The 23,740-nt window shown below is 40.0% G+C and overlaps 1 protein-coding gene across 12 annotated transcripts; it reads left to right on the forward strand.

Moving 5' to 3' along the window:
• The first annotated feature begins 217 nt into the window (after positions 1-217).
• On the forward strand, positions 218-22,597 carry GGPS1 (geranylgeranyl diphosphate synthase 1). 12 transcript variants are annotated; one of them, XR_003430190.1, is made up of 8 exons: positions 305-452; positions 4,245-4,337; positions 9,167-9,237; positions 9,484-9,620; positions 11,301-11,336; positions 15,058-15,143; positions 18,124-18,210; positions 22,569-22,597. XR_003430190.1 is itself a non-coding variant. In XM_027093982.1 (7 exons), the coding sequence occupies exons 2-7, from the start codon at positions 4,268-4,270 to the stop codon at positions 18,147-18,149; spliced, it is 426 nt and encodes a 141-aa protein (XP_026949783.1). In that variant the 5' UTR covers positions 305-452; positions 4,245-4,267; the 3' UTR covers positions 18,150-20,368. The 12 variants fall into 12 exon arrangements, 8 of the variants coding, with proteins under 8 accessions (XP_026949778.1, XP_026949777.1, XP_026949780.1 ...); XR_003430188.1 differs by lacking the exon at positions 22,569-22,597 and having other exon boundaries at positions 9,484-9,819; positions 18,124-20,368; XR_003430189.1 differs by lacking the exon at positions 22,569-22,597 and having other exon boundaries at positions 9,484-9,799; positions 18,124-20,368.
• The last annotated feature ends 1,143 nt before the right edge of the window (positions 22,598-23,740 follow it).

Below are 23,740 nucleotides of genomic sequence, written 5' to 3' on the forward strand. Positions count from 1 at the left end.
CTGTTCCTATTGGTCCCCGCGATACAAACAACGACGCCATTTTCCCACCAGTTCTATGGAAACAGAAAGTTACGCCTCATAGCTCCCCGGGAAATGTAGTCCAGCCTCTGGGGCCAATGCGCGAGGCCTTGCCCCTGAGAACTGCAAGACCCGCAACGCCCCGCGCCTACGTGAGACAGGGAAGGGGGGGAGGGAAAGGGGCGGGGCGACAAAGCAAAGGGGAGGCGGCAACGACGCCTGCGCAGTGTGAGCGGGATGGCGCATTTTCTTGCACCGAGCAATGCGGTGTCGCTGGCGGGTGAGGAAGGCGGAGAGTGCTATCGTGAAGTGAGGGGAGGGATTCATGTAGGCATCCGGGGGAGCCTTGTTCTGAACTATAAGGTGGGAAGTTGATGCTGGGTACTGCTACTCCCGGACCCCCGGCGTGAAAGTTGTGATATCATCCTCGAACCGTGAGTGGCTGTGGTGGCGGCTGGGGGGAACCCGGATGGGGAGTGAGGGTGGGGGAGGTTGGGAGGCGGAGCTGAGAGGAAAGAAAGAAAGGAGGGTGAGGACCCGGATGCTGAACCGGATTGTGTCTGAATTTTCCATCCTCTCGCTGGAGAAGGGGAGGAGCGGTAGGGGACCCCGCGGAGCGGAAGGGGGCCTCGGGGCGGAGAGGAAGCAGGAACCTTACCGACCCTGCGGGCTCCGCTAGACGGAGTCGGCGTTGGAAGCCCTTCTGCCAAGCCTGTGTGGAAAATATGCCTCGAAGTTATTTAAATTCCCTCCATGTACCTCTCCGGCAATTTACTTCACACCCATCCATCGTCTCCCGGAGTTCGAAGTTATTTAAATTCCCTCCATGTACCTCTCCGGCAATTTACTTCACACCCATCCATCGTCTCCCGGAGTTCGAGTGGAAGGATGCACTCCACGCTTCACAGCCGCGCTTACACTTTGTCGATTTAGCAATTCTGAAAACAGACCCATCCCTTTTTAAAAAATTACTTTGCACGATATTTTCCCTTTTCTGTTCGTGTGCCCGGATTTCGTCCTCTAACGCATTGGAAGGTACTCGGCTTACGTCCCTTCGTTCATTTCGTCGTTCCCACATTTGAACGCCACCGCCTGGTGTGGTCCCTGCCGTCATGAGCCTGAGCCTAGTGAGACAGGCAGGATGGCCACACAAGTCAGTGTGATATTGCAACAGGTGTGAGTGCCGCGAAGGAGAGTTTCGTGGTGATAAGAGAATTGGAAATAGGGAGTTTGCCTTAGGGAGATGAGGGAAGGCTTTCCCGAGGGAGTGAGGATCCAGCCGAGAGTGGCAGGGTTAGCGGGAGTTAACTACGGAAAGAACATTCCAGAGAGAAAGAACATCACGTTGGAAAGCCTTCTTCCAGGAGGGAGCTTTTTAAACCATGAGGAGCAGCTGGGCCGGGGGTGGGAGGGCGCGGGGCTTGGCTGTCGGAACCTGATACGCTATGTTAGGGAGTTTTGTTCTTATCTAAGAGCCATGGGATAACTTCGGAGGGTTGCCAGTCAGAAGGGAGATAGGACCAGATTTGAATTTCGAAAAGGTCACTGGCTAAAGAGTAGAGGACCAGGGGGATATTGCTTCAGTAGTCCAGACGGAGGAGAGAATCTGATTTTGTGTTAATTAATATTCATCGTGTGTTGTTTGAACAAATGTAAAGCAGTTTCCCAGTTTTGAAAATGAGTAGTTTCAGACTCTCACAGAGGCATCCTGTGGTGGTTCGTTCTAAAAGTAGATTAGACACAACATTGTAAATCAACTATACTTCGGTAAAATAGTTTAAAAATTAATTACTTTTAAAAAAGTAAATTAGTAGAGTTCATGTAACACATTAATGCCTTTTTATATTCGGGTCCAGTATGTGATAGCTGAAATTTCTAGGTGTGATAAATTGGAGTCTTTTGGGTTAAAAAAGAAGAAAAGAAAAAGAGCCAAATCAGAGTATATGCAACAGTAATGTAGAAACCCTCAGACTCTTCAGAAGACAGGAAACTTTAGTTTTCAGTACCTAGCAAAATTGAGGCTTCTGTGTTTTCCCACTGTTGAGAATACTTGCATACAAACATTATCTGGAGAAGGAACATTAATTGATTTATTTGTTATGTGAGTATTCTTAAACTTACCAGAGTGAGCAAAGGAAAGAATGATTTTTTTAAAGTTCATAACTAATATTTTCAGTCGAACAAGACATCAACCAGCTAAGCCCTAAGAATTGAAACAGATTAGCGCTGAAAATCTGTCTAGTGGCGTATTGTTACTGATGCAGAGACAAAAGAGAATTATTGAAAGTTGGTCTTACTGATTTTTAAGTTAAGTCACATGTGTTCTGGAGGCTGTGAAAAAGATAAACATAATTTTCTCAACCTAGTTGGGAAGAGATGGCTACTAACTGGTTTAAATAGAACAGTATATGAGATGCTTTTTTAAAATTCTACTTTTAATTCTGTTCAATAATCTTTTAACCTAAGTGATTATTCTTCCTGTGCATCATCTTCTTTTCTTTCTTTAATCTCTTAAGAATAAGATAATCTGTGTCAAACTTTAAACAGTATAGGTAATAGGTTACTAAACTGGTATTTGGATTATTTCAAAATATTTTCTGAACTTTTTTCCCTTGCAACATACTTAACATTAATTGTTGGTCAAGGCAAATGTAGAAGAAAATACAGAAAATACACTTTTCAGTCTTTTAGGCTCATGATCCTAGAGACCAAATCATTGTCCCAAGAAGCAAAAGAAAGTAGACAAAGGTGAGAAACCTTCTGAAGTGTGCCAATTAGAAATGAAAACTCCCTCCCATCCCCCCAAAAAGAGAAAAAACAACAAAAACAGAAATGAAGACTCCTAATAGGAGGACAAACAAAAATAGCAATAGATATTTACAAAGAAATAGTAGAGATTCAATAGTAAAGGGGGATTCTAGGAAAACTGAGTGATGTTCTAGGAAATATTGAAGTAAATATAAAATTCAGAATAATAAGTCACTACAGGGGAATATTTTTAATAATATAATTGCACTCAAGTAAATGCATGTCTTAATCAGAATGTCGAAAATTGATTGATTGTGAAGAAAATGCAGAATAGGATTTTCTCCTTATATTTTAAATACACAGTTGACCCTGAACAACATGAGTGGGAACTGCTGGGCTCCACTTATACATGGATTTTTTTTTTTAATAAATACATACTACAGTATTACATGATTTGCACTTGGTTGAATCTGTGACTGCAGAAGATTTTCAGTTGTGTGTGTGTGTGCGGAGGGGGGTTGTTGGTGCCCCTAACCCCGCTGTTGTTTAAGGGTCAAATGTATAAAACCTACTCTTTTTTTTTTTTTTTTCCTGCGGTACACGGGCCTCTCACAACAGTGGCCTCTCCTGTTGCGGAGCACAGGCTCTGGATGCGCAGGCCCAGCAGCCATGGCTCACGGGCCCAACCACTCCGCGGCATGTGGGATCCTCCCGGACCAGGGCACGAACCCGTGTCCCCTGCATCGGCAGGCGGACTCTCAACCACTGCGCCACCAGGGAAGCCCCAAAACATACTCATTTTAATGCTCTTAGAAAAAAAAGTATGTTTATTAATTTACATGATCAGTCAAGTATAGAAGTATCTAATTCTGTTGTTGCCTGTTGATGTCAACAATTTAAGCCTTTTATGGTTGATAAAATAGGAACGGCTTTTAGTGTAAGTTTTGTAACTAAGGAAACCACTTAAAATCCAGGTGAACACCTTGACCAATATAATCACTTAAATGAAGACTTTTTTTTTTTTTAAAAGAGATATAATTTACATATCATATAGTTTACCCATTCAAAGTATTCAACTCAGTGTGTTTTGTTGTATTCACAAGGTTGGGCAACCAGCACCACAATCTAATTCTGGAACATTTTGATCTCCCCAAAAAAAAGAACCCCATTAGCAGTCACTCTCTCTTCCCCCCACCCCAGCCCTATGCAATCATGAGTCTACTTTCTGTCTCTATAGATTTGCCTGTTCTGAACATTTCATATAAATGGAATCATATAATATGTGACCTTTTGTGACCATCTTCCTTCACTTAACATAATGTTTTCAAGATTTCATAGGTGTAGAGTTTTCATTTAAAACCAAACTGAAAGTTTACCTTTACTACAACACCTTGAAATACAAATACAAATTCCTTTGTACTTTGATACTCAGATAATTTAGTTAACTACATCATCTTTATGTTTCTCCTTTTTTACAGATCAGCTTTGAAATTAAAAAACAATGGAGAAGACTCAAGAAACAGCCCAAAGAATTCTTCTAGAACCTTACAAGTACTTACTTCAGTTACCAGGTAACAGTTTAGTTACAGTACATATAGGGTCATCTATATAAAGTAATCGTCATTTCAATATTAGCATACAGAAAAGGTTAGAATTGCCAGCTCTTGAGAGTTTCTGTTTTCTATTTTGTAAGAAGATACACATGAGGAAAATAATAAACTTTTACAACTTTTTGTTCTTAAAAGGGATGTTTTTGAGGCACCCCTTAAAAAATATCCAATTTTATAACATAACTAAAAACATAAAAACACATAAAACATTTGAGTATCTCATTAGAAGTTTTTTTCTTTATGCATGCCACACATCCCTATTCCCTACTCTTTAGATATTAGGGGATGATCTGCCAATTTGTGAAACAAGAAGAAGCTTCACTTAACTTTCCTGTTCAGGTTTTCCATTATCACATACACTGCATTTCTTATACTACTAGTTCCTGTAAGAAACAAATAGTAAAGCATCCAAAGCACATTACTTGGAAGCATAGCCCACATTATTCCTATATAAAGATGAGTCACTTGAACATGGCTTCCTAAAGAAACACCTGCCTAATCATATGTATGTGCTTGTTTTATTTTGCTCTTTTTTTTTTTAAGCTTTTCTGGGAAATGATAGTAGCAAAGAAAAACTCATGCATGTGATAAGCGTGGCTTCTTGTAATAAAGCTTCATGTATAAACCAGTTACTAGGGCTTCCCTGGTGGCACAGTGGTTGAGAGTCCGCCTGCCGATGCAGGGGACACGGGTTCGTGCCCCGGTCCGGGAAAATCCCACATGCCGCAGAGCGGCTAGGCCTGTGAGCCATGGCCACTGAGCCTGCGCATCCGGAGCCTGTGCTCCACAATGGGAGAGGCCACAACAGTAAGAGGCCCGCATACCGCAAAAAAAAAAAAACACTAAAAGGTGATAAGTTGGGACTTCCCTGGCAGTCTGGTGGTAAGGACTCTACACTTTCACTGCTGAGGGCCCGGGTTCAATCCCTGGTCAGGGAACTAAGATTCCACAACCTGCGCAGCATGGCTCAAAAAAAAAAAAAAAAACGGTGATAAGTTGACAACTATAGAAACCCATTTAGCCCATAGTGTGGCTCAACTGTAGTGATGATCTCAATCACAAAAAGGTTGTCATTTCTGTTCTAAAGTGCACACTTTTCTCGATGAGCACTCCTCAATGGCATTTCTATTCTTCTTGAGTCTGGGGAGGATAAGTACTGTTGTCTGAAGCCAGAAGAGTGGTAGGTCCCTTCCTCCACCTTGGAAACCATCATGATTAGTGTCATTTCTATTCTGGCAGACCCTCATGGAGACATACTTGTTAATGTCAATGCTTCAAAAGAATGGAGGAGAGACAAGCAGAGAATGCAAGGGGAAAGTTGCCTACTGTTTAAGAAAAAGCCGAGAGACTGCTTTTGCGTGACATTTATTCAGCAGCCAGTAACTTTACTTATTTTAGAGTCTCATATTGAGAAAGGTAGCACTATTTCTCTTGTACTCTTCCCACCTATTGCTGGACTTATTTTGTTACACGCTGACAAACACTGGTTGGAACTGGGCTACCATAAAACATGCCAGTTACCAGTGATGACAAGTGTCCAACTAGCACCACCCAGCGTCTCTGCTCCACTACTGTGCAGAACAAGGACTGCCTATAGTTACATTTTAACAGTAATGCTTACCTGTGTAATGAACTACTTCTGTTAACATTTTTTTTAATCCTCATTATTTGGAAGTAATGTTTTAGGCCATTAGATAACATATTTAAGACTCTCATTAGGTATCCCATCTTTTTATTTTTCAAATCAAATATACTCCTGCACCCATGATAGAATAGAACCTCAAAAGAGTTTCCTAAAGAAAGAGGAAACTGTGTTATGCATAAACTATTTTTCACAGAGAGCTTCAGAGTTACTAAAGTGACTTAAAGATGGGCCAGGCCATTTATTCTATTGTAAAGTTAATCTTGCTGAAAAGAGGTTATAATAATTAATAATTGTTGATATTAGGATATTCTGAAATTAGTGAAGTAGAATGACTTTTATTTATGTTTCTTTATTTACTCTAGAAGTGTAGGTCCCCAGGCCTTTGCAGTGGGAGGTGGAGGGTGGGTTTTGAAATGGAGGAAGAAGAGGGCCTGCAGAAAGGGAGTCAGTAACGTTAAAGTCTTAAAAAAGAAACAGTAATTACTGTAATATTAAAATAAAACCTGAGGGGACTTCCCTGGCGGCGCAGTGGTTAAGAATACGCCTGCCAATGCAGGGGACACGGGTTCGAGCCCAGGTCCGGGAAGATCCCACATGCCGCAGAGCAACTAAGCCCGTGCGCCACAACTACTGAGCCTGCGCTCTAGAGCCCGTGAGCCACAACTACTGAAGTCCTTGCACCTTGCACCTGCGCTCTAGAGCCTGTGCGCCGCAACAAGAGAAGCCACCGCAGTGAGAAGCCCACGCGCCGCAACAAACAGTAGCCCCCGCTCACCGCAACTAGAGAAAGACCATGAAGCAAATGAAGACCCAACGCAGCCATAAATAAATACATACGTACATACATACATACATACATACCTGAGTACCTGTAAGTTAAGCCATTTATTGTACTGTTTTCTAAATACATTCTGAAGTGAAGGGGAAAATGTGCCTGCACATTGATTCTCTGTTCTTCATCTTCTTCTTTTTTAAGGTGCTAGGGTTACTTTGCACAGTTGTGCCTTCTCAGTATAGCCCAGATTGACCTTGGTCAAACTGGAAAGTAAATCAGAAGGATAAAGGATATAATTGCTACTCAGACCACATTCTAAAGGCTAGTAGACAGAGGATACTGCTTCCAGAACCCTAAGAGATCCTTCCCTTTTAGACTTCTCACAGAAAGTGAAACTTTGTTGCATTTGGGTATGTGATGAGGGTGTGTGTATTCATTTGTTTGGCTGATTGCTGCAGAGAAAACACAGATAGGACTCAGAAAATACTGTTTTTGTTCACTGAAACTTTATGTAACTATTTTCCTGAAACCTAATCTGAAATTAGGGTGTAACTGTGCATTCGCTTTAGCAGGAAGCTCATAGAAAGAACATTTTTATTAAATGAACTGGTTGTGGTTTTTATCTACCATTCCTTTATATTTGGGCTAAAATGACTTCTAATGGTGAGTACTACCCAAAGACCTCTCTTGAGCTTTCTGTGTAAGAAAAAGATAATATTGAAAAACTAATGGCCCTAGTCAAAATAAAGAGATTAACTTTTGACTAAATTCAGGATGTTAAAAGGGAATACTTCATGGAGTGGTAATTCACTTTTTGATAGGAAAGAAGCAGAGCTGTCCAGTCTCTAAAATCTTAATATAAAGGAATGGTAGATAATTTTAAGAGGTAATTCTATAAGGTAATTCAATAGCAAAGTACATTTACTTTAAAATACCTATATTTGGGCTTCCCTGGTGGCGCAGTGGTTGAGAGTCTGCCTGCCGATGCAGGGGACATGGGTTCGTGCCCCGGTCCAGGAAGATCCCACATGCTGCGGAGCGGCTGGGCCCGTGAGCCATGGCTGCTGAGCCTGTGCGTCCGGAGCCTGTGCTCCACAACAGTAGAGGCCACAACAGTGAGAGGCCTGCGTATCACAAAAAAAAAAAAAAAAAAATTCCTTTCAGTTACATTGTATATTGGACTAGTAAGTTAGAAAAAAGAAAAAGGAACTATCCAAAACCATCCATTTGATGTTAGAGGAAAGTATAGTAAAAAGGAAAACTAAAAGGAAAACAAAAACAAAAAAATACCTATAGTTATATATTGAATGGATAAACAACGAGGTCCTACCGTATAGCACAGAAAACCATATTCAGTATCCTATGATAAACCATAACGGAAAAGAATATTTTAAAAGAGAATGTGTATATATGTATAACTGAATCACTTCGCTGTACAGCAGAAATTAACACAACATTGAAAATCAACTACATGTCAAAAAAAAAAAATACCTATAGCCTCTGAAGTGGATGGTGCTAATTAACTGCCACTAACTAGACTGGCTCCCTTTTCAAAAGAATGAATTAGATCATAATTCCCTAAAAGCACATTCCATATTACTCAGCCATAAAAAGAAACAAAATTGAGTTATTTGTAGTGAGGTGGATGGACCTAGAGTCTGTCATACAGAGTGAAGCAAGTCAGAAAGAGGAAAACAAATGCTGTATGTTAACACATATATATGGACTCTTAAAAAAAAAATGGTTTTGAAGAACCTAGGAGCAGGACAGGAATAAAGGACAAGGGGAGGGGGAAGGGTAAGATGGGAAGAAGTGAGAGTGGCATTGACATATATACACTACCTAATGTAAAATAGATAGCTAGTGGGAAGCAGCCGCAGAGCACAGGGAGATCAGCTCGGTGCTTTGTGACCACCTAGAGGGACGGGATAAGGGAGGGTGGGAGGGAGACGCTAGAGGGAGGGAATATGGGGATATACGTATGCATATAGCTGATTCACTTTGTTATACAGCAGAAACTAATACAGCATTGTAAAGCAATTACACTCCATTAAGATGTTAAAAAAAAAAAAATTCCATTCCAAAACTGTTGATATAAGTTAAGATGAAAGGAGTGAGCTTACTGATGGGTCCCTGGAGTCCTAGAACTCTCTTTTGCCTGCCCTAATTTTAAAAGGTTGTGCATTTTAGGATATGAGTTTTGGTGGAGGGAGGTAGTAGGGCCCAGCAGTGGAAGACAAGCTCTACAGTAGATAATGGCTTGGTGGGGCTGGATTTGTCAAGTTTTATTAGTTTCACAGGAAGTTTCTGAATGTGTTTCTTGTAATTAAAAATATTAATTTATTGCCAAATTTTATTCTTTAAATGCAGGTAAACAAGTGAGAACCAAACTTTCACAGGCGTTTAATCATTGGCTAAAAGTTCCAGAAGACAAGCTACAGGTATTTAGGCAATTCTAACCTTATTCTTAATCTCTAAGAAATTAATAGATATCATGTAAAAATACTCCTAGCTCTTAATTCAGTTTAATGATCATACATATCTTACATTGAGGTTGCTAGATAATAACTAGTTGTAAAAACTAAGGCACCTGACACTTTGATTATCTGTTAATATACATTAAGTATTTATAAGCTCTTTTGAATAATTCAAATAAAATGAAATTTTTCAATTGTATTTCTTGTTAGATTATCATTGAAGTGACGGAAATGTTGCATAATGCCAGTTTACTCATCGATGATATTGAAGACAACTCAAAACTCCGTCGTGGCTTTCCAGTGGCACACAGCATCTATGGAATTCCATCTGTCATCAATTCTGCCAATTATGTATATTTTCTTGGCCTAGAGAAAGTCTTAACCCTTGATCACCCAGATGCAGTAAAGCTTTTTACCCGCCAGCTTTTAGAACTCCATCAGGGACAAGGCCTGGATATCTACTGGAGGGATAATTACACTTGTCCCACTGAAGAAGAATATAAAGCAATGGTGCTGCAAAAGACAGGTGGACTATTTGGATTAGCAGTAGGTCTCATGCAGTTGTTCTCTGATTACAAAGAAGATTTAAAGCCACTACTGAATACACTTGGGCTCTTTTTCCAAATTAGGGATGATTATGCTAATCTACACTCCAAAGAATATAGTGCAAACAAAAGTTTTTGTGAAGATCTAACAGAGGGAAAGTTCTCATTCCCTACTATTCATGCTATTTGGTCTAGGCCTGAAAGCACCCAGGTGCAGAATATCTTGCGCCAGAGAACCGAAAATGTAGATGTTAAAAAATACTGTGTACATTATCTTGAGAACGTAGGTTCTTTTGAATACACTCGGAATACTCTTAAAGAGCTTGAATCTAAAGCCTATAAACAAATCGATGCATGTGGTGGGAACCCTGAGCTAGTAGCTCTAGTAAAACACTTAAGTAAAATGTTCAAAGAGGATGAATAATATTAAGCCATTCTTGATTAGGCCTGATAGCTTAGTTGACTTTTTTTTGTCTTTTAGCCTATTACATTTTTTAAAATTTGGACCAATCTGTTAGTATCCAAAAACTGAGTGATAGTGGTGATGTGAGTGAGGTTGTTTCAATATAGAATCCCCGTGTACAGATAATCATAGTACCAAGTTGAAGGAATCAAAAGGAGCCACATTTAAATGAGTCTAATTTGAATGTCAGAATGTGCTGTGTTAGGACGTTGTGGCCAACTCTGCCATGCATGTTCTGTTGATTCTGTCAATAAAGAAGACTTCAGCTCCAGGAATTTTTATCCACATACTTCCTAACTGTACTGTACGGGCAGTTCACAATTCATCTACCCCATTTCCAAGCCATTGACTACGTGGGACCAGTTTCTATAGCTAGCTGGCCCGAAGACCACAGGAACTCCTCTTTCTTCCTAAATGTCGTTGCTTAGAATAGCTCATTCTCCTCCCTGGAAACTCCCTTAGTGAAGTCTTCCATGAGAAAGCTGACAGTGACAAGCAGTAAGCATTCTGGGCCTCTTTTCCTTTCTCCCAACCCAGCAAATTCTGCTGTTTATTTAACCAAGGAGTCTCCGCTGAATGAAATTTACACACTAGCCCAAGTTCTTTTTCCTTCTAATGTAACTTGTGCCTCAAAACTAATTAGTATCTGGGTACAGCAGTTATCTTTCCATTTGTGGGGGGAAAAAAGGTACATGGAAAAAGTATTTTAGGAAGGAGCCTTTAAACCATTTTATGCTGTCTTTATCATTAGTAGTAAAAATCATAAAAGCTGTTTGCTCACAAGTACAAAAGCTGGGGGAACTGTCCTTTTCCTTCCCACCCGCATCGTTAACCCCTCTGTAGGCAGTTGGTGCTTGAATGGAAAAGGAAGTAGGCATCTTTAACCTCTATGATTAAAGGAAAGAAAAGTGTTAACCTGAGAGCTACTGCCTGACTGAAAATTAGCCAAAGGCTATACTATCAGGCACAGTTAGCTTTATAGTGCCTTAACCCTGACTATCCCTTTTGTTTCATTTTAGGCCCTCAGCCCCTGGAGCCATCTTATGGCACAAGAGGTATGAAAAAAGAGACCCTGATTTCTGTATGAGAAGTGTCACTGACATCCCAGAATGAAAGTTTGTACTTCTCAGTAGCATTACATTTTGCTTGATTGGTTGTACAGTGTGTTATCTTAAATCAAACCACCATATTTTTGTATGAGAAATTCTCACCAAAATACTCAACCTAAATCTTTTTTGAAAAGTTCGGTATTGCCTTTACTTTTAGAATAATTTGAATCTTCCGTTTTAATTGATCCAAGGAAACCTCTTCTGAAAATCATACATATTTGTGTTATACTATGGATATTTGAACTTTGTTTTTATGAACCTGTAACAAACTTGATATTAAAAAAGATCTAATGCTAACTATATAGACAGAAATGAAGTTATTTACCTATAAGTATAATGACTGCTTAAGTAGATTATTTCTTAGCTAATCAAATTAATTTTGGCCTGGTGCTACTCATTATTCTTTTCGCATTTTTTTTATTTTTTAAATTTATTTTTGGCTATGTTGGGTCTTTGTTGCTGCACGCGGGCTTTCTCTAGTTGTGGCGAGTGGGGGCTACTCTTTGTTGCAGTATGCGGGCTTCTCATTGCAGTGGCCTCTGGCTCCAGGCACACGTGGGCTTCAGTAGTTGTGGCACGTGGGCTCAGTAGTTGTGGCTCGCAGGCTCTAGAGCGCAGGCTCAGTAGTTGTGGCACACAGGCTTAGTTGCTCGGTGGCATGTGGGATCTTCCTGGACCAGGGATTGAACCCATGTTCCCTGCATTGGCAGGCAGATTCTTATCCACTGTGCCACCAGGGAAGTCCTCTTTTGTCATTTTTATCTTGCCTTTCAGTGACAGAAATGCTTGGCATTGAATTGGGGACTTATAAAAAGAGTTATGTATTAAATCATCAAAAATCTATTCTTTTCACTTGAACCATAGTCATGATGGTTAATACAGAAGAAAATCAAATTGATTTTCTTTGTTGGCAAAATCAAAAGAATGAAGGCTAGTTATGTTGCTATAAATGACTTTCAGACCTCAGCAAGATTTTAAGTACATCAGCTCTTCTCTTATTCCACTCTGTCAACTTCCTTACTTGACTTCCTTCTCTTCTTAATCTATAACCTATAGTCGTTCACTTCAGGGAGCCTTTCAAGAGCTTTCTCGGATCACTTTCCTCCTTTCCTTAGGCCCCTCTCATCCTGCCAGTTCCCAATCTTGCGTGAATCCAACGGTCCACGTGCTTTGCTCCTCCCACGTTGCTAAGTGCTGCTGGGGAACGTTTTCACAACTGCTATAGCCATTGCAAATTAATGTATTAAAACCTCAGTAGCCCTTTTATTTTTCATCTAATCCTGATGGAGGTTTAAAATGTGTCAATCTAGGGACTTCCCTGGTGGCGCAGTTGAGAATCCACCTGCCAATGCAGGGGACACGGGTTCAATCCCTGATCCTGGAAGATCCCACATGCTGCGGAGAAGCTAAGCCCGTGTGTCACAGCTACTGAAGCCCGCGCGCTTAGAGCCCGTGCTCCGCAACAAGAGAAGCCACTGCAATGAGAAGCCTGCGCACCGCAACGAAGAGTAGCCCCCGCTCGCCGCAACTAGAGAAAGCCCGTGCGCAGCAACGAAGACCCAACACAGCCAAAAATAAATAAATTTACAAAAAAATTAAAAATAAATGAGATTTGTCAACCTAGCATTCCCTCCTCCTCCATTCTTCTCCTGTTAAATGTAAATTCTTCTAACCTTCCTCCCCTATGCTTCTTTAGGTCTGCCTTTCATCTCAAGAAAAGTTGTTTGTCCTCCTGCCCTAGACCAAACAAGCTCTCCTGTTTTTGATTCCCTCTTTCTGCCTCTTGAGGGCCTTATTTTATTCCCTGCCTTATATCCTCAAGATTTATCCATTGGCTCCGTTTTAATCAGCACTGAGAGGAAGGAAAGAGGGAAGAAAATGTATATTTGTGAAGGACCTATTAGGTACCACTGTTTTATGTTTTTTCTTCAAGCATTTACTGAGCAGAGCCAGGACCTTGAATACAGGTCAGAGCACTTTGCTCTTCTGTACTGTTGGCCTCCCATTCTAAATGCACACTTAAATATGTTTAAAAGTTTAGAAAGCACTGGTCTATTGTAATGTACTAAACAGCTTCCTTCCTATAATCTCTACCCACTCCAGTCTATCCTTCACACTCCAACCAAAGTTGTCTTTCCAAAGCACAAATCTGATTATGTCATTCCCATGTTTTAAATTCTCTGAATCCTCAATACTGCCACCTGTAAATTCCTTGGCAGAGTATATAAGGCTTTCCAAAATCTGATCTCCAAACGACTTCAACCATATTTCCTAATATTTTACTCTCCCCACACACGTTATACTCTGCCAGAAAATAACGTTCGTCATTGCTGAGACACTATTCTGTTTTTCATTCATTTCATTTAGAATACTTCTTGAGTGCCTATAAGCTAAATCCTTTGCTAGGCTTTGGAGATAGAAGAGTGATAGACACTATCTCTTAGTCTTATGTGATTTTTTTGTAATGGAGACTGGGAAGTAAGTAGCCAATTATTAAACAGTATTGTTAGTGCTGGAATCAGGGCCCCTAATTTCTTGTTTACATGTCTGCTTCTCCCATTGGATTAGAAACTCATTAAGGGCAAGGACTGTGACTTACCCTCCTCTTCTCAGTAGCACTTAATAAATACTTGTGAATGAATAAATCTACTTGAAACTAATCTCCCACCTCTCAAGGGTTCCATTAAATATGATGTATGTGAAAAGATATCATAAACTTCAAATGTTAGCTTTTATGTTAATGTGGTTCTTCTCCCTCTAATTCTTTCCCTAATGATTCTTACTCAATGTTTTCCCTTCTGAAAGCATTCTTAGACTGTTTACTTTCAGTTTTGTCCATAATTACCATTGTATCAAAACCCTGACCTCCTCATATTGAAGTCCTGTATTTTAACTGTTCATCTGAGTTTTCTGTTATCAGCTTTAAATCATATTTAAAACCAACTTATACCTCCCTCCCTGTCCCTTTACCAAGCCAAATAATGGAATGAAACCACTTCTACCCCCGCCTCTTCTATCACCATTGTCATTCTTAAAGTGATCCAGGAGTGTCTTTATTTCTTACCCTTGCCTCCTATCCAGTCCTCCTAAGTCCTATAGACTTGTCCTTTGAGATATCTCTTATCTCTCCCTTACTTTCCCTTCTCACTTCCTTTTCATTTTCACTGTGGCACTTAGAACAGCCTTTATTGCCATACATGCAGGGCTGATATTTGGTGGCTGGAATACAGAAAAGGACTCGTGATAATGAACCCTACAATAATATGAACTCAGAATACAATTGGCATTTGGCTTCTCAACGTCCCACCACCTCCAGTTGGCTAACTGCACACTTACTTGGTTATCTCATTAAATCTTGTAATAATGCAACCTCAGCTTTTATGTGATTGACTATATTGGACCTTACAGTTGTATGGCATAATTTTACTATACTCTTGGTAAAGATTATAATAGTATGTGCAGTAAGCAAAAATCTAATACAAATTTCCATATTAACCCATTAGTTAAAGTTAATTGTGTAGAATGTTTAATGGGCATCTTGTCATAGAGATATCTGGGAAACATCTGCAGCACTACCTGCCTTGTCATGCACGTTGTTTATAAAGCACTCTATGCTTTAGGAGAATGACCCATTTATTTTCTTTGAATTATATTTGTTACTGTACAGAAAGAAAAATATATCTGAAGAATTGAAAATTGGTATAGTGGATAATGGAAGCTATTTAGACCTCAATGGGCAAAGCAGTACTAATGGTAAGCTACAAAAGTAATTTGTAAATCTTACCTAAACTTGTAAAGTCACATAATAGAAATTGCAAAATGAGAATAGTTAAATATTTGAAAAGTAAAAAATTTAAAAGGATTTAGCTTTAGTAAATTATATTCTAACAGCTGTCCATATTTTATAAGAAAGAAATGATTTATTAAAGTTGACAGATAAAGTCAAAAAGTCAATTAAACTAAAGGAAACTGAAAATGAAGCAGAAGGTTATTGAAACAAATAATGATAAGCCCTTTGAAACAAAACAAAGTAGCTATCCTAAGAGGCAAACTAATAGATTTTCTAATATGGTTTATGAAAATGCATTTGTGGTTTGATAACAGACACGAAAGCATAATTTTTTTTAAGTTCAATATATTGAATCCTGAAACCTGGCCAATTTAAGTTTGTAAAGCTCTGGATCGAAGAAGAACAAAAATAAAATGACAGCATTCACTAAATGACTTAGCACTAAAGATATAAAATATATAATTTTAGACACTATTATAAGGCTTAGAAGAATGTTGAATATACTTCCTGGTAGTTCCGAGGAAACCAGGAGAGGATTCAGCAAAAGAATGTTATTAATATTGGGAGAAATTTTCAATTTATTGAGACCACAAGTCACCTATGACTGTCAATTTATTCATTTTATTTTTTTTGGCCACACTGCGTGGCCTGTGGCATCTTAGTTCCCCAACCAGGGATCGAACCTGCGCCCCCTGCGTTGGAGGCACTGAGTCTTCACCACTGGGCCACCAGGGAAGTCCCATGACTATCGCTTTAATGAGGAAGTTGTTGGGAGAATTTATTGCAGTTTACTGTGTTACATCATGGCTCAGACAGGAGTATCATTTAGCTAGTAACTGCTGCAACAAACAAAAGATCAAACCAATCATTTCCTCCTGCCTTGGAGTATCATCATAGCATATATGGATAATTAATGTCACCTAACTTGTTTTACTGGAATCCCTTCTCTTCCTTCAGCCCATGTTGCACAGAACTGCCAAACTAATCTTAATGAATTTGCTTTCACTTTATGCCTCTATTCATAAATCGTTTCCTTTTAGGACAAACACTTTAGCTTCACAGTCAAAGCTCCCTGTAATCTGCTTCTCATCTTATATATACACACATATATATGTATATATATTTATACTTATATATAATTTTTTAGAAACAGCTTTATTGGCTCACACACCACATAATTCTTTTAAAGGATACAATTCAGTGGGTTTTAGTATATTCATGGGGTTATGCAATCATCACCACAATCTAATTTGATAACATTTTTGCATCCCCTGAAAGAAACCACCATCACTATTAGCACTCACTCCCATTGCCCCCACTCCACCCCTAACCCCCACCCGAGACAGTCACTAATCTACTCTCTGTATTTATAGACTTGCCTATTCTGGTTGTTTCATATAAGTGGAATCATATACTACGTGGTCTTTTGTGACTGGCTTCTTTCACTTAGCATAATGTTTTCAAGGTTCATCCATACTACTTATATCATAACTTCAATAATTTTTAAGTCTGAATAATAGTCCAGTATATGAAAATACCACATTTTGTTTATCCATTCATTGGTTGATGGACATTTGGATTGTTCCTACTTTTTGGCTTTTATGAATAATGCTGCTATGAACATTTGTGTCCAGGTTTTTCTGTGGCTATATATTTTCATTTGTCTTGGGTAATATTATGGACTGAATGTTTGTGTCCCTCCAAAATTTATATGTTGACGCCTCAACCTCCAGTATCTCTGTATTTGGAGATGGATCTTTATGGAAGTAATTAAGGTTAAATGAGGTCATAAAGGTGGGAATCTGATTTCCTTACAAGAAGAGACCCAAGGGAACTTCCCTGGAGGTCCAGTGGTTGAGACTCTGCGCTTCCAATGCAGGGGCACAGGTTCAATCCCTGGTTGGGGGATTAGGATCCCACGTGCCATGCGGCCAAAAAAAAAAAAAAAAGACCCAAGAGAGCCCTTTTCTCTCTTTACACCATGTGAGGACACAGTAAGAAGGTGGCCACTTGCAAACCAGGAAGACAGCCCTCACCAGGAATCCAGTCAGCTGGCACCTTATTCTTGGACTTCCAGCCTCCAGTACTGTAAGCAAATAAATTTCTGTTGTATAAACCACTTGATTTGTGGTATTTTATTACAGCAGCCCAAGCCAACTAAGAAAGTTAAATACCTAGATGAGTCATATGGTACCTTTGTTGTACATTTTGAAGAGGGAGTATATTCTTAAGATATACTCCCTTAGTTGTACAGAAATGTACATAAAAGTATATTAATTGCAGCAGTATTTGTTTTTTTCTAAGATTTTTTTTTGATGTGGACCATTTTTAAAATCTTTATTGAATTTGTTACAATATTGCTTTTGTTTCATGTTTTGGTTTTTTGGCCAGGAGGCATGTGGGATCTCCACTGAACCACCAGGAAGTCCCTGCAGCATTATTTGTAATAGAAAAAAAGTAACAAATGTTCATCAATATGAATTGATTAAGTCACAGTTCAGTGACTTAATGCAGCAAAACTATCTGTATACTATACGTACAATATATAGTAGCAAGATAATTTTTAGATATTCGTGTTCTTTTCCCTCTGTTTTTTCCATCTTTAGTTACAGAAAGGTACCCAGTCCATTTTGTACTTTCTTGCCTCAGGGAAGTATTATGATGATAAAGCTAAAAGAAGGCTCTTGTAAAACACTTCCTTTCTGAATTAATTTTCCTACAACCTGAGCCTGTTGAAGAGATCAGGCTAGGTGTACTGGAAGGGAGACACAGAGAAAAGGAGCAGTGACTTTAAGGGCAAACAGAACAGAGGAAAGAGGAGAGATTCCTGGGAAGGAACAAAAGCCAGAAGTTCCCATGGCTGTTGGTAGTACTGTAGGAGGTGAGCAAGACTTCATGCAGGATGGACTAGACAGTAACCTTCCCGTTCTCTTCCTGGGACAGGGAAGGAGAAAAGTGCCAGGCTTTGAGGGATCACTGTTGGCTTCAATAATAAACCTGCCAATGGAGTCTGATGCCTGCAGTTGAGAGGTAAGGAGGCCCTAACACTGACTGAGATTAAATTTTCTGCTAGCCCTGCAAGAAGGGAGTGAAAAAAGAACATTCATCCTTTCAAGATGCTGGACTGAATACGTGTTTGTCTTTTCTCCCTCTTGAGAGAATACTAAAAGGAAAGAAAAAGAATAAAAAGGCTAAAATATCAAAATAACCTTGAGAATTGGAAGGGCTTTGTTAGTGGATGAGAAATTCCAAAAAATGTCTGGACTACAGAAAGCAGAAAGACTACTGATTGATGTAAGCAGTGGGGATATGGCCAGAGCTAAGGCTATGTAGAGAAGGGGCTGTGGCTGAAACGGGACCCAGCAGGCTCAGGAGAACTGAAAGTACTTGGCAGAATAATGGAGCCCCAGCGATGCCCACGTCCTCATCCTCGGAGCTGGTGAACAGATTAGATTACATGGGAAAGGGGAATTAAGGGTGAAGAGAAATTATGGTTGCTCATTGATGATCTCAGAATAGGGAGATTATCCTGCATTATCCAGGTGGACCCACCTGTAACTACAAGCTTCCTCAAAGGAGAAGAAGGAGGCAGAAGGGGAGAGTCAGAATGAGACGTGACATTGGAACCAAAGTCAGAGTGGTGTGATGAGAAGGACTCAACCCACCGTTTCTGCCTTTAAACATGGAGGAAGGGGGCCACAAGCCACAGAATGCAGGTGGCTTCTGGAAACTACAAAGACAAGGAAACGGATTCTGCCCGGGAGTCTCCAGAAGGGAACACAGCCCTGCTGATACCTTGAGAAGTGTTGGACTTCTACAGAACTCTATATAATAAATATATGTTGTTTAAGCCAGTAAGTTTGTGGTAATAGGAAACGAACTGGAACAGCTCTCTACTTGTCAACAAAGAGGACTGGAGAGATAAATGTGGATGAAAACAAATTAATTGATAGTCTGTAAATGGAAGTGTACATCTCCCCATGCTACCTCTTTCTTACACCCCAATGGGCAAACTAAATCATCACTGCCAGATATTTTATCCTCAAGCAGAAGAGTAAGACATCTTTTTAGAGAAGTAGAAGTGAGTTTCTGGGAAGAATTTGAGCAAATAGGAAAGGTATTGGTGTCAAAGAGCTACATTCTTCTGTTCTGGCATCAGGGAGTCTTCCTGGAGCATCATGGCTGCTCCCTTCCCAATCACATGACACTGAAACTTACCAGCCAGCCAGCCAGCCCTGCTTGCATAAGCTGAGCTCCCATTAGCTCCCATTTAGGATTTCTCATGCCTCATTCTGTCTGAAACACAAATGGACAACCAGAAACTCCCACACATTTATAGAATACCTGCAGTATGACAGAGAAAGACCAAGGTAAAAAAAAAAAGAAGCAAAACCAAAATGAAACAAGAAAAATATAGAAAAACTCAAATTAGAGGGAACAGAAAAAACAGAGAACACCTTAAAACAAAATAAGACAAACCACAATCTGTAAGTAGTGTCACTGGAGAGATCTGAGGGGATATGGAATGGAATCTATGGCCGCTGTTGTTGTTTATCTTCCTAACAGTCATCCCGCACTTCTACTTCATGAAAAGAACCTTTTTGATATTATCCCCATGTTGCATGGCCATGTGTTTCAGGAAAAACAGAATTCTCTCCTCCTCGGGGGGTCTTAGTCTGTGTCACTTAAGGCCTTCAGCCAGTTGGGTGAGGCTCACCCACATAATGGAGGGCAATCTGCTTGACTCAAAGTCTGCTGATTTAAATGTTGATCTCATCTAAAACATACCTTCACAGCAACACTGAGACTGGTGTTGACCAAGTCTCTGGGTACAATGGCCTAGCCAAGTTGACACATAAAATTAACCTTCACAACCACATGCCAAGATGAAAAGTTGCACATCAGAAGGTACCAAAAGTTCCTTAGAAGCAGGCTGGAGAGAACTTGGTATGATAAACCTCTGCCACTGTGAAGTCCCCCGTGGAAGGCTGACTCCTCCTTGGGATGGAGCTGTGAGGAGGACAGATAGGAAGAAGACTGTAAAATGTTACAATAAAAGAATTAGCATTTGATTTTTTTTCTTATATAAATGTTTTTCAGGATGTCCTTATGAACAATTATTCATAGCCTCAACTCCTGTGGTGTCCAGTAAAACACTGTGAAATCAAATAAATCTCCAGAAATTGAATGGGTTTAACTGATCTTGATTTTCTTTTACGTTACCCTACAACTCCAAAGGGCTTGTGTACTAAAGTAGGCATCGTGCACAGAGATGGCCAGCAGGCACATGAAAAGATGTTCAACATCTCTAATTATTAGAGAAATGCAAATCAAAACTACAGTCAGGTACCACCTCACACCAGTCAGGATGGCCATCATTAAAGTCTACAAATAACAAATGCTGGAGGGGGTGTGGAGAAAGGGGAACCCTCCTGCATTGTTGGTGGGAATGTAAATTGGTGCAGCCAATATGGAGAACAGTATGGAGGTTCCTCAAAAAACTAAAAATAGTTGGGAATTCCCTGGCAAACAGTGGTTAAGACTCAGCACTTTCACTGCCTTGGCCCAGGGAACTAAGATCCCATAAGCCATGCAGTGCAGCCAAAAAAACCCAAAACAAAAAAGATACATGCACCCAATGCTCATAGCAGCACTATTTACAATAGCCAAGACATGGAAGCAACCTAAGCATCAATTGACAGATGAATGAACAAAGAAGATATGGTATGTATACACAATGGAATACTACTCAGCCATAAAAAGAATGAAACATGGATTTGCAGCAACATGAATGGACCTAGAGACTATCATACTAAGTGAAGTAAGTCAGAAAGAGAAAGACAAATACCATATGATATCACTTATATGTGGAATATAAAATGACACAAATGAACTTTTCTACAAAACAGATTCACAGACATAGAGAACAGACTTGTGGTTGCCAAAGGCGGGGGATCGGGGAGGACTGGATTGGGAGTCTGGGATTAGCACATGCAAACTATTATACACGGAATGGATAAACAGGATTTCCCTGGTGGCATAGTGGTTAAGAATCCACCTGCCAATGCGGGGGACACGGGTTTGATCCCTGCTCCAGGAAGATCCCACATGCCACAGAGCAACTAAGCCTGTGCGCCACAACTACAGAGCCTGTGCTCTAGAGCCCACGAGCCACAACTACTGAGCCTGCGTGCCACAGCTACTGAAGCCCACGCACCTAGAGCCCTTGTGCTCTGCAGCAAGAGAAGCCACCACAGTGAAAGACCCGCGCACCACAACGAAGAGTAGCCCCCACTTGCTGCAACTAAAGAAAACCCCACGTGCAGCAATGAAGACCCAACACAGCCAAAAATAAATAAATAAATGAATAAATATATTTTTTAAAAAAGAGAATGGATAAGCAATAAGGTCCTACAGCACAGGGAACTATATTAAATATCCTGTGATAAACCATAATGGAAAAGAATATGAAAAAGAATGTATGCATATGTATAACTGAATCACTTTGCTGTACAGCAGAAATTAACGTAACATTGTAAATCAACCTTACTTCAATAAAACAAATTTTTTTAAAAAAGTAAAATAGGTGTCATGGTCCCAGTGACAAAAATTAAGAAAGTAGATGTAGTCACTGAGAGAGGATGTAGCCCAAGAAGAGCAGTTATCAAGGAGGGAACAATTAAAGGAATAAGGAAACCACGAAGGAAGAGACCAGCTAATTAAAAAGACAGGAAGTTCTTAATCTGTGATCCATGGACTTCTCTGGGGCCCATTAACTGCCTTCAAAGGTTAATTAACTCCCTGAAATTATATGTGAAATTTGCATGTATGTGGATAGATGTCATCAGATTTCCAAAGTTATTTTTTAACTCCCGGTCAATGAAAACGACCACAACAAAGAAAAGAAAAAGAAATGAAAAGAAAAACAAAACCAAAAAATAATCACTGGAAAGAAAGCATGTGGTTTCAAGGAGTGAACCATTCAAGTATAATGCAGTAGAGATACCCAATAGGATATTGACTGAAAAGTGTTCAATCAGTATGGCAATTAGAAGGTCTCTTCTTTGAAGAGTCATTTAGTTGTGCTCCCTCAACCTCCTTTCCACTTCAGCTCACTGTAGTGTGGCTTCTGAGGCTGCTACTCTACCAAAACTTCTCTTGTCAGCGACACTGACATTTATTTTGTGAAATCTACCGAATAGTTTTGTCTTCTCATCTAGCTTAACTTCTCAGCAGCGGTGACCCCACAGTCTTCCAGTTTTGCTCCAACCTCTCTGGTTTAAGCCACTATTTCCTTTTGTGCCCCAGATGAAATGACTACAATAGCTCATAAGTGACCCCTCTTTTTTTTTTTTTTTTTTTTTGGCCACTCGTCTTGCTGATCTTAGCTCACCAACCAGGGATGGAACCCAGGCCCCTTGGCAGTGAAAGCACCAAGTCCTAACCACAGACCGCCAGGGAATTCACCGTAAGTGACCCTCTTAATCCTCCCTCAGCCCTGCTTCCCACTCCTGTTTACCTATAGAACTAGAAAGATCTTCCTCCAGTTCTTTTTTCTTTTTTTTACATTGCTTGATCCTTCTTATCTTGCAGCTGTCAGTTCAAATGTCACCTTGAAAGTTATCCTCCCCTTACTTCCTACTTTCAGTTTGTAACATATCACAGAACCATCTGTTTCCTTTAGTGCACCTCACATAATCTGAAATTATCTTATTCATTTTATTTATATATCATCTGTCTCATACCATTAAGATACACATTTATCCAGAACTGGAACATTGCATCTCTTTTTCTCTGCTAGGTCTCCAGTGCCTAAAAATAGTGTTTGCTGCAGAGCTGGCTCTTATTTACCTGATGCATGAAAGACGAGACTTAAAATGAATTGCATTACAAATACTTGATATTTTAAGTTTGCACTTTTTTGAGACAGTGCTTTAAATATGATCTTTACAACAAAGGGGGATAAGTAACCCTATCGACCTATGCTATTGAGAAATCAAGGGATATGAGGACTAAGAAACCACCTTGGTGATCTGAAGTCAGTGGTGATATTTGAAAGATAATTGTGGAAGAACTGGAGGGAAGACAGAAGCCAGAAGGCCAGGCTGAAAAACATTAAAGTGAGAGGAGGGTGAGGAATGAGAGACAGGGTGTATAGATCTCTTTTAGGGAAAAACTTTAGCAGAGAAAGCACTTCAAGGAGATAACATGGTTGAGGCAGCAGTACAATGTCTCGAGGAAAGGACAGAAGGCAGAGAGGGATCATTCTTTCACTCTAGGCAAAACCAGGCAAGTACTGTCACAACTCAGTGGAGACAGGAAAATATTTTACAAAGAAAAGGAAGGTGCATGCTTCCTATATCTGTTGTGGGGCTGGTCTGAATTTGGTGGATGCCAATAATCTTCAAGAAGTGTGGCCATTCTCTGCCGAAAGATAATTTAAAACTCTCCAGTTAGCAAGTGCACAGCTCTTCTCAGGACACAGCTGAATGTCAGTAAATAACCTACCTTTATTCTGCTTCAGTTTTTGTCTAAGTTGGGGCCAAAGTTGTCCTCCAAC

Source organism: Aethalodelphis obliquidens, unplaced genomic scaffold (assembly GCF_003676395.1).
Source record: "Aethalodelphis obliquidens isolate GAN/ISIS:26980383/991018 unplaced genomic scaffold, ASM367639v1 scaffold87, whole genome shotgun sequence".
NCBI lineage: Eukaryota > Metazoa > Chordata > Mammalia > Artiodactyla > Delphinidae > Aethalodelphis > Aethalodelphis obliquidens.

What these genes read in the sequence shown, in the direction of transcription:
- GGPS1 (XM_027093977.1), top strand. Translation starts at nt 4,268, where the DNA reads ATGGAGAAGACTCAAGAAACAGCCCAAAGAATTCTTCTAGAACCTTAC. An exon ending in GTACTTACTTCAGTTACCAG is followed by an intron (nt 4,338 to 9,166) that starts GTAACAGTTTAG and finishes CTTTAAATGCAG; the next exon opens with GTAAACAAGTGAGAACCAAA. An exon ending in TTCCAGAAGACAAGCTACAG is followed by an intron (nt 9,238 to 9,483) that starts GTATTTAGGCAA and finishes ATTTCTTGTTAG; the next exon opens with ATTATCATTGAAGTGACGGA.